General features: G+C 31.4%; 1 protein-coding gene across 1 annotated transcript; it reads left to right on the top strand.

Annotated features, from left to right (window-relative positions):
• Positions 1-357: 357 nt before the first annotated feature.
• LOC129916871 (pupal cuticle protein C1B-like) lies at positions 358-818 on the top strand. Its single transcript, XM_055997065.1, has one exon. It carries the CDS (start codon positions 387-389, stop codon positions 816-818), a length of 432 nt encoding a protein of 143 aa, XP_055853040.1. The 5' UTR covers positions 358-386.
• Positions 819-11,222: the final 10,404 nt, after the last annotated feature.

Below are 11,222 nucleotides of genomic sequence, written 5' to 3'. Positions count from 1 at the left end.
GCCAGACGATGAGTGTGCGGATCTTTTTGTACTTGGTTCCGCTATGAGTTCGCTCGATGAAGCTGGTTCTTTGGAAGTGAATTCGGATTCAAAGGGAACAAAAAAATGAAGGGCAAAATGCGTTCTCTTGTTGCTAAATGAGTTTGAATGTGGGATCTCCTTGAATACAAATTCGTAACATGTGGTGCCCTCAATGAAAGTGAATGTTCTGCGTCGCGATGGATTGCAAAAAAAAAAGGTCTACTTTTAATAGCCACAGCCTATTTGCAAGGTCATTTTTACTTACTCGTTCCATGTAATTGATCCATCCTATAAAAAGGCGATGAATTTACCAAAATGATATTAGTTCCACACATTGCAACAAACAATAAACAACAATTTACAAAATGGCATTCAAAGTAATTATCGCTCTTGTTTTCTTCGCTGCTACTGTTACAAAAGCAATTCATCTCCATGCTCCATTGGGCTACTCTTACGCTACACCATTGACTTATGCTGGATCAGCTATTGGCTCAACTCAGGAAAATGTTGTTCGTTCATTTGGTGGCACTGTCTCTCAATACTCAAAAGCTGTAGATACACCATTTTCGAGCGTTCGCAAGTCTGATACTCGCATCAACAACAATGTTTATACACCAGCTTTGGCTACCAAAACTATTTCTTATGCTGCACCAGCACCTGTCTATGCTCATCCAGTCGCTCCAGCTGTATATGCTCATGCTGCACCAGTTTTAGCTAAGGCAGCTATTGCTTATTCACCAGCTGCAACTGTTGCTCATGTGACTTTTGATGGATTCGGAGCACATTATGTGTACTAAGGACTATATAAGGATTGTTGATAATTTTCGTTGATTTGTGTTGTTCAAATAAATAAAAAAAAATTTACTGGAATAACAAATAATTTGTTTTGTTTCTATTATTTCAAGCTAAAAATGAATACGTTCAACACACTTTTTCTTCAAGTCAATTATTTATTATTTATAATATGAGATTTCTCAAAAAGTTAAAAATTTGCAATGAGGATTAAGGGTCATCTAAAAAAAATTTTGTTTTAAAGGGTGTTTTTTTTTTGTTTTTGGTGAAGGTCAACAACGCATTTAAAAAAGAGTTGGTCGAAATACATGTAAAAAACATGATATCATTATATTGATGAAGTTTGAGATGGAATTTTCCTATTAAACTGGAACAAAGAACTCATAAGGCCCTTAAAAAAATGTATTTTTTATGAAAGGGTGTTTTTTTTTTTTGGCGTTGAGTTATGTGTGTGAAAAGTAGAATAATAGCTGGCATATATAAATAATTTTACTATTTAAGTGAAAAAGTTTTTTTTATAAGAGTCTTCAAAATCATCTTGAATAAAAAGGGTTTTTTTTATAAAGAAAAATGAATCTCAGAAATAGCATAGTGTGATAAAAATGAAAGCCTAGTGAAAAATAGTCAATGGTAGCTTTACAAACTTTATTTAAAATGGTGTCTTTTGCATTGAAACTATGAATTTTATAAGTACATATACATTTTTTTTTAGATGAAAGGGTGTTTTTTATTTTAGGAGAAGAGAAAATGTGAGATTATTCCAAGAATCCAGTAAGAAAAAAAAATTATAACCTAATGCAACCGAGTCAAATAGCAAATCTAAAGTGTGTATGAGAATATCATAGATAAGAGGGTATTTATTTGGTTGTAAAAAAAACATTGATGGGATATCTTTATTAATAAAAAAAACACTCTTTTATTCAAAATAATTTTATTAAGTTTCTTAATTTTTGGTTTCTATATCCCAAGTGTACCATTATTATTAAATTTAATGAATTTTTTAATTTAACCAACAACCCTTTTATTCATGGTGTTCTTAAGGAAATTTCTAGAAATTTAAATATCTAAATAATCAAGTTTGCTGCTCAGCTCTTTTATTTTCTTCCGAAAGCGTGTTTCCAAACCTAATTTGGTTGCATGTGCTCTACTAAACCACCAAAATCTTGCTTCATAATAAAATCGAATTATAAAAGCAAAAACAAATATTATCAAATAAATGGAAACACAAATTTTATAAGAAAACAAAAGAGCTGTTTAGCAAACTTGATTAATTATCTAAAATCAAATTGACTGGAATTCTCAATTTGTTTAGATATTTTTAGTAAATTATCATGAAGCTATTCAATAATTATGAAATTCTTTTTGCTTTCTAACCAAAGTTTTGATGCCAGAAGCTACAAGGTTTTCAAAAAGAAAATTTTTTTTTATACCATTTAAGAAATCACTAAAATTCTTAATTACTTTGATAGAAAACAAATTTAAATAGCATTTTTTTAAGTTACAACACAGTAGATCACAGATTAAATCAATAATGAAATTGATCATTTATTCAAGATATTTCAAAAACTTCAATTTAAATATTGAACAAAAAAAAAAAAAAATTGGAAAACATTAAGAGCTATTTCTTGTTCGTTAAACATTATTCCATAGAATTTTTGTATATAAAAAATCGACATTGAATGACAGAAAATTCTATACTTGATTTATGCCTCTCTACTTGACAAGCGTAATATATTCTCACTTCCTTATCTGTACAAGTTCAATTCCATATAACATCACAAAACTAAAGGACAATCGAAGAAAGATGTTTATACGAAAATGAAAATTATTTGCATTTTATTCTATATAACCCTGCAAAGTTAAAGAGTAAATCAACAACTACAACACAACCTCGTTACATTAAAGTCCATCATCAACAAACAAACAATCTCTTGCGATAGAAGAAGGACTAAAACGCGTCTATATCAAGGTGAAAATATACACTCTCTCCTAACCATAGCACAGCATGAGCATAATAAGAGCGAAAAAAAAAAAACATTTTTTTCTAGCTTCTGTGCTATCACCCATAAAATTTGACATACCTTTTCATGTCACCTCCAAGGAACGCTGTCGGCTTGACATGAATACAATCATCCATTCTGATTAAGTCGACTTACTCAATCTGATGTTCCACATTCACAGCTTCAAAACAATCTCCCGGTACGTCACGCCGCTCACCGTGCCGTGCCGTTTTACGTTGTAGAACCCAGAGAGATATATACCCCCTATAGAGGTGTTCCAGGAAGGTAAAAAGGACTCGGCGCGGCATGGGTGTTAGCTTGATTTTACATCTTCTATATCTATACACGGCCTCACGCGCCCACTCCCCCGCATATCCCCTCTTCATTTTTGTTAATGCAAATGGTTTTAGGGGATTTAGCAAGCTTGCCAGTAATGTTATTCACATATATCCTATCCTATCCTATCCTATTCTATTTATCCTTTAAAGGAGCACACAACCGAATGCCGCGCAATCTTATACACACAAAAGAAGGTAAGGCACCAAGGCAAACGCAAAAGACGGTAGCAAAAGTTACAAGAATAAACCTAGAGACGAGCATATAGCCAAACAAATGAATCATGCCTTGGATAGTGATTTCCTTCTTCTTCCTTATTTTTTACTCTGTAGATGTCTATGAATGTAAGTGAGTGTGTTAGAGAGTGCGTGTGTGTGTGTGTGTTTTACATGCAAGGACATTTTCTTTGACGGTATTAATGGGATTTCCTTCCTTTCAGCTATTTTCTTACCAAATTTTGTTCTTCTATTTGCCACCATGCTGCTTTCATTTTTTTTTTATTCCGATCTATATTAGAAAATTGAGAGAGAGAACTGATGCTCTCTCCTGTTGCTGAAAATTATGCTTATTCACGAATTTATACATCCCAATTCCCAATCCTCTTCATAGTCACTTTGAGTCCTTCGTGCCTAATTAAAGCCCTTTTCCCTTTTTGCATTTCGAGAAAATTAAAAAAAAAAAACTCTTTCGATTTCTGAGACACCCTTTATTTTTTTTGTTTTTAATTTAAAATTGCAAATTAATGTTCATTTATAAACAAAATTCATATTTCCGTTTCGCATCATCATCATCATCGAATTCAGATCGGTTCCTCAACAACAACAAAAAAAATTATTGACAAGTGGCTGCTTTTGTTGTGCCAAAAAGAAGAAATTGCTTGTCAAAAACATATGCACAATGCTTTCCAAAAAAATCAAAAAGAAAAAAAAAACAACACCTCTCTCATTCTTTCTGTGAAAAGGAATTTTATAATACGTCAATGTATTTTGGCATGCAACTGAAGGGCTAGCTAGCATTTGGGCATAAATTTACTCACACCTCTTATTTATTCCACAATCCATTCCATACTTCCATCATGATGATGACGTAGAACATAGAGGAGCTGCACTTTCTTTGGTGGAGAATTGAAAAATTGAAGAATCTGACAAATTGTTTCTTGCTATGAAAAGCGTTACCCAAAAACCTAAAGTAGCATAGAGCGGTATTTTCTATAAGAAAAGAAGTTTGACGGTCGACAGGGATGGACTCAGGGAAATTCGCTAAGGCGTTTGGAAGTTGGAGATTTTTGATATTGCTCAGTATTTTAAAAAGGAACGCACGTTATTTTTTTAAGTAACGATTGTCATTTTCAAAAGTAATGAGAGTCATTTTCAAAAGTGAAATTTTTAAAAGTGATACCCGTCGTTTTCAAAACTTACGTTGATAATTTTTAAAAGTGACGCATGTCATTTAAAAAGTGACACAAGTCATTTCCAAAGTAACGCTCGTCATTTTCAAAAGTGATGCCGTGAGTCATTTTAAAAAAAGACGTTCGTCATTTTCAAAAGTAACGCTCGTCATTTTCAAAAGTAACGCTCGTCATTTTCAAAAGTTATGTGCATCACTTTCAAAAGTGTCACGTGTCATTTTCTTGGATGACACTCGTCAATTTCTAAAGTGACTCACGTCATTTTCAAAAGTGACGCCGTAACTTTAACGCACGTAATTTTCTAAAGTGACGCTCATCACTTTCAAAAGTGGCGGTCGTCATTTTCTTAAGTGACGCACGATATTTTCAAAAGTGACGCTCGTCATTTTTAAAAGTGACATGCGTCACTTAATTTTAAAAAGTTATGCTCGTCATTTTAAAAAGTGACGCTCGTTACTTTCAAAAACGACGCACTTCGTTTTCTAAAGTGACGCACGTCATTTTCTAAAGTGACGCACGTCATTTTCTAAAGTGACGCACGTCATTCTCTTAAGTGACGCACGTCACTTTCAAAAGTCCGATAACTTCGCTGATATCACACAAGCTCCAAATGATTTTTTCAAGTCTTATTTTTCTTTGTTTTTTTTCGTGGCCTCCTGAATACCAATTTATTCCAAATACGTCCCCGATAATCCATCAGTGTTATAATATAGAGTGCAAACTAAGAAACTTAAGGTTAAGTTTTGTTTTTTTTTCAGCTTTTCCATTTTTTTTTTTTTTTTTTTCAAAACTCCTAAAAGCATGCACTATATTTCCTCATGTGGAACGTTAGTTTCACAAGACTTCCATTGTGATGAATGTGAACGTTACTAATTTTTTTTTTATGTTCTCTTCTTATTCACTTTGTGTTGCAAGGACCTATTTTAGACCAAACTTCTTCTTACTTCTTAAAAATTCAATTATTACTTTTCTATTATAATAAATTCATTATAAAATTACAATGACTATCGTTAGAAGATAGAAGAAATTTCGTATATCATTAAATTAGCATCAATATCCCAAGACTTTTTTATAATCTTCTTCTATTTTATATGTGGACGAGTTGGGATATAATAAAGGTGATAAATCTGTGTGACCCTCTTGTAAAATAGAATTTCAAGAAAAGTTTACAAATGATATCCGTTATTTTTTCTTCTTTTGAACTTTTTTTTTTTTTTTTTTTTTGTGGCCTTAGTTCATGATCAATCAAACTTCTACAATAGACCAAACGTAAAAGTTGTTGGACTTTCTATTAAAGTTTTTGTTTGCATTTCTGCACTCTGATGGGTTCTAAGGGATATAAATTCAATTCAATAGAAAATGTTCTCTGTTATTTGCTCTCTCTCTCTCTCTCTCTCTATCTCTCTCCTGCTGGTATGCTGTTAGCTAGATGATTTTGAAAAGGAAGACCCCCACAGACATCACCTCTTGCACTCTATAATGCTCATCGAAGTGAATTTTTTTTTTTTTTATTCATTCATATATCTGTCTCCCAATTGAAATTTTGTAGGTAGATTTGATAGAGGAAAGGGAAATGCTTTTGAATGAGCTTCTCGCGAAATTTCGAATAAATTAAAGATTGATTTTTTTGTACAAAAAAAAATATCAAATAGACGAAGAAGTGATGAAGACAAGCATCAGTATTACTTTTCTTTTGCGGGATGCCATTAAGAAGCTCTTCATTAGGAATCTGGAATCGAATACACAGAGAAAAATATGACCCGCTAAAAACTAACAGATTGCCATATTGTTTTACCGTCCATACATTTCATAAGGAAATCTTATTAAAATCAACGATTAATAAGGTTTTTTTAAGGAGATTTCTTATTATTTTTATAGAGAAAATCTTATTAAAATTTGACTGAAAAGTTGCAACTTAGCACTAGAACAAAAATCGCGATCAATATTTTCATGGCAGGTTGGTTCAGGTGGTAAGGTGGGCGACTAATGATTTAAAGTCTCCAGTTCGATTCCCAGCCTGGTCATCGTTTTTTTTATTTTTTTGCAGATTTTAAAACAATAAGGAAAACCCGATTGTTTTAATAAGGTTTCCTTATTGGATGAAAACCATAGAGAAATCTTATTGTTTTTGTTCTATTTTATGTGGTCTATTTTTCTCTGTGTAGAATGGCTTTGTAATTAAAATTAATGAAGTTTTTCCTTTAGTTTTTGTTTTTTTTTCTTGTGTGCAATTGGAGGCTTTCCGAGAGTATAGTGGATATTTGAATATGGATGCTTAATTTTAGAGTCGATAATTTTATTTCATTTGAAATGATAATATCTGATGATTTTTAAGTAGGCTACGGTTTTTTAAGATATTCCACTTCTAAAAATCGATTTTTGGTCCAATTTATTTGAAAAAAGGCATAGAACTTTTTTTTATCACAATATAACTTGGTCCAGTTTTTAACTTCGTTAACGTTTATGGTTTTTTTTTTTTCTTTTTCGAAAAAAACAACAAAAAGTTTATTTCAAGCAAAAAAGTCTATAGAAAATCTGCCACAAAAAGGATTTCAACTCAACTAATCACTTTACAACTAATTAGAAGACAAGTCATCACGGAGAATATTTTATCAAGATATAATTTAAAAATACATATATATTAAAATAACTACAAAAGAAGAAAAATTCTATCAAAAAAACAAATTTATTTTGTTACAATTAAACCTTGTGATGACTATTTTCATGATGGGCTATCCAGGATGAGCTGTCCTATGATTAGTTTTTGATTGTTTTGATTCATTTTATTTCAAAATTATTATCAGCAGAGGTGACATCTTGAAAAACACATCATTCCTGAAACTTTTTCATATGAATTGACCAGAAATCAATACAGGACTCGTTTAAACAAAAGAGCTGAGTAACGAACTTTATTTTTGTTTCTTTTTTTTTATATACTACTTATTCTTCGCTTGAAATAAAATATAAATTCAGTGTGTTGCACTATGGGACAGTAAATTACCCATCAGACATCCCTCATAAGATAAAATATGACACATGGGAAATGCCCTACGGCCCTTATGATGACTTTTTCATGATGAGTTGTCCTATGATTAGTTTTTGATTGTTTTGATTAATTTTATCTCACAATTGTTATTAACAGAGGTGACGTTTTTAGAATCAAGGCATTCCTGTCAATTTTTCCTAAGATGAATGAATTTTTTTCATTTAAATTGACCAGCAAATACAACATACCTCGTTTAAACAAAAGAGCTGAGCAACGAACTTTATTTTTGTTTCTTTTTTAAATACTACTTATTCTTCGACAAGAAATTACCCAACAGGCATGCCCCATAAGAGAAAATATGACCCATGGGAAATTCCCTATGGAACATGCCAAAATTAATTTTCATAATAATAACTGGTCTCAAAATCAAATTTTTTTCTGAGTGTACCACTTGTCAACAGTACGAGTAAGAGGATTTATAAGAATAAATAACTAGGTCAAGAACCTCAATAGACCCAAGTTTAAAAGTCGTTTTGCATTGGTGAGAAATGGAATTTCAATTTAAAAACTATACTAAACAGTACCTTCAGAGAAGAACTATGTTTTTTTTTTTGTCTCAGAAGTAACATTAAAAGCTTTCTCTCTGGCACTTTATTTCATTTCCAATCGATATTCCATTGATCCACTACTATAACCATCTAGACACTAAAGTACATATGAATTGCATACCCTATGTCGGTCTTCGTGTTCAACCCTTAGGAGGGGGATTGCTTACTGAACTATGAATTACAAAATTCCTAAAATCTTCCCACAACGCACATCTTTCTTTCTTCTATGTTATGTGTGGTGTCCTTTACTTTTGCTCAAAGGCACATATTTCAAATAGGGCAACAACACTCTCTCGACTGATGCACTATGCCTGGCCTGCTGCTGTACAGACAACGCAGTAGCAAGCAGCAGATGGGACAATGAAAAATGGATAAACAAAAACGTCGTCGTCCTGCACTTCAACGAATCACAGTTCATGTTCAATGGTGCAGATATGTTTGTCGTATTGCATGCGGAACGCACTTTGAAAAATCTATAGATATACAAGAAGGAAATCCTTTTTATTCCTACTCTCATCTGTCTACTGTATGTAGGATAAATTCCTTTCCCATCCAAACAAGAAGTTTAATTTTAATCGTTGTATTTTCTTATACTGAAGGTGTCAGTAGTTTTATACGTTCGATTTCTGATATTTCTCAATATACTACAACTTGACTCATATGCATTAATCATTTATGTGCACTTGGGCACAATCGAATAACTTAGTTTGCGGTCTAAGGAGATATTCGTTTGAGTATACTTTTTTTTTTTTAAGTTTCTTTGCATCTTCTATAAAACTAATGACTTTAAAAGTTGTTTTAAGCCAGGAAATATATTAAATGGGATGTCATCGTCATCTAATAACTTAAAACCTTGAAAAGCCGTATATTGAACCCCTTGGCTAAAAGATGCGAGTAAAAAATATTACTTCAGCTTCTTCGTGTTTAGAAAGTCTTCAGTCTCCTAGGTTACACAAATAAAGTATTTACGAGCTAGAAGAAAAAACGCACCACACTAAGGTATTTTTGGTTACAAAATAACTTCACCATAACCTGTCTCCCGGAACTATCATTGATCCAACATCCCAGGTGGTAAAGCTCATGACACTTTGCATCAATTAAACCGGGGAAAATTAGAGTTTTATCCCAAAATCTATACTTAATGTTTAGACCCGAAAATATTTATAAAGCACAAATCTCACTAGAAGAAGGGAAAAAATGGAGTAAGTCTAGATCCTAGGTCTTAAAAAAAAACACAGATAAAAACAGGTAAACGACGCACAGTGGGCCCATATGGACTTAGGCGTCTCAAAAATCTGTAACTTTGTTGTCTTTTGTGATAATTGCTTCAAATTTGGAATATAATGCCTTTGATATATAACGAATCATCCAACATACTTTTTTTGAAATTAAAATTGATTTTAAGCTTTTAAAAATTAGTCAAAGTTCAAAAAGTACGATTTTCGCTTGATTTGGGTATTTAAAAATATCTATAACTTTTTTGTCTCCTCAAATAATTAAACCAAATTTGGAACATATAACCTTTAATGTATCAGAAATCATTGAGCGTAGTTTTTTTTACATCCAAATTATTTTTGAGCTTTGAAAAGTTAGGCAAAGTTCAAAAAGTACAATTTTGGCTCGACTATGGCGTTCCAAAAATCTGTCATTTCTTCGAGTCTGAAAATAATTAACTCAAATTAGGAACATATTACCTGAAATGTTTAATAAATTATTTGACACACTGTTTTTTTAGCTAACATTTTTATTTAAGTATTAAACGTTTTTTCAAAGCTAAAAAAATACGATTTTGACTAGGCTAGAACGTTTTAAAAATCTGTAACTTTTGTACCTTAAAAGATTATTTTCTCAAATTTTGCAAAATAAGATAAAACTGGTTTCTTAATTTTATAAAGGCCTTCCTTTCGTGTCTTAAAATTACTTAAATATTTTTATGAGTATAAAATAAAGAAGAAATACATTTCAATGTAGTTTGTTTGTGTTACGTTATTTGAAATCAAAGCTATTTTGTTGAAAAATTATAAGAAAAATATTGATTATACTCATTTTAAATAAAGTCGTTTGTAAGGCAAAGTGAAATAGTCGAAAAACTACGCTTTTGAGAAAAGAGCAAAAAAAGAAATCACAAAAAAAAAAACTTGTTGTCAATTTTCACGAAAATCCTTCTTAATTAAATACTTTAAACGGCTCTTTTGAAAATCTTCGAGTAAAATCAAAATCAGTAAATTAAATCTCTATGTAACTTTTTCCATAAATGCAATTTTTTTCAACAATTACAATATTAAATTCTAATATTTTTCTGCTACATTAGACTTTTTCTAATAGTACAAATATCTTCAATTTCGGGTGCATATACTAAGTTTAAGAGCCCACAGCAAATTTTGGGAGTGGAGGTATAACCAAAATGTGAGTATGCAGTTTTATAGCCTTATGCGTTTTAATAACGAATTCAAAAGTCTGGCAGCTTTAAATCGCGGCTTTATATGGTTTCCGAGGGGTTAAATATAGCGAGTTTTCCAATTAATGTGAGTAGGCTAAATTAACACAAAATCACATTCTGAATATAAGGACTGATGCTTTGTCATTCCCCCAAAGCCTGAAGACATCAATCTTGACAGTGCGATCAATAGAACTCAAGATCTGTATTGAAACAGGTCAGGATGCACCAAAATACGTTTTTTTGTACTATGTCTTTCGACAGATATATCGTTCTCTATCAAAGAAAAGCAGATAAAAGCAGCCAATTCTTTTTGTATCTTTTAGTACATAAACCAAAGAACAAAATTGTGAAAAAAAGTAGACAGCGGAAATATTTTAAACTCAATTCGAAATTAAAAAACTGCAAATAAAAGCTTATTGTGTGAAAAAAATAATATTAATTAAAAATATATTTTTAAAAAAATTTATTTTCAGCAATATAAATAGCAGTTAAAATAAGCTTTTCAACGACATACAACACTTATATAATTTATTCAAATATAGTTTTGAAAACGTATCGTGAAGATTTGGTTTATTTTGTTACTCGCAAACAAAGTTTTTTCAAGTGGAGACTTCAGATACAATTTTGTAAT

The sequence above is a fragment of the Episyrphus balteatus genome, chromosome 3 (genome assembly GCF_945859705.1).
Source record: "Episyrphus balteatus chromosome 3, idEpiBalt1.1, whole genome shotgun sequence".
Lineage (NCBI taxonomy): Eukaryota > Metazoa > Arthropoda > Insecta > Diptera > Syrphidae > Episyrphus > Episyrphus balteatus.
This window is presented reverse-complemented; position numbering and strand designations above follow the sequence as displayed.

Bases quoted from the DNA above. Each gene is read 5' to 3' on its own strand.
- LOC129916871 (XM_055997065.1), top strand. From the start codon at position 387: ATGGCATTCAAAGTAATTATCGCTCTTGTTTTCTTCGCTGCTACTGTT.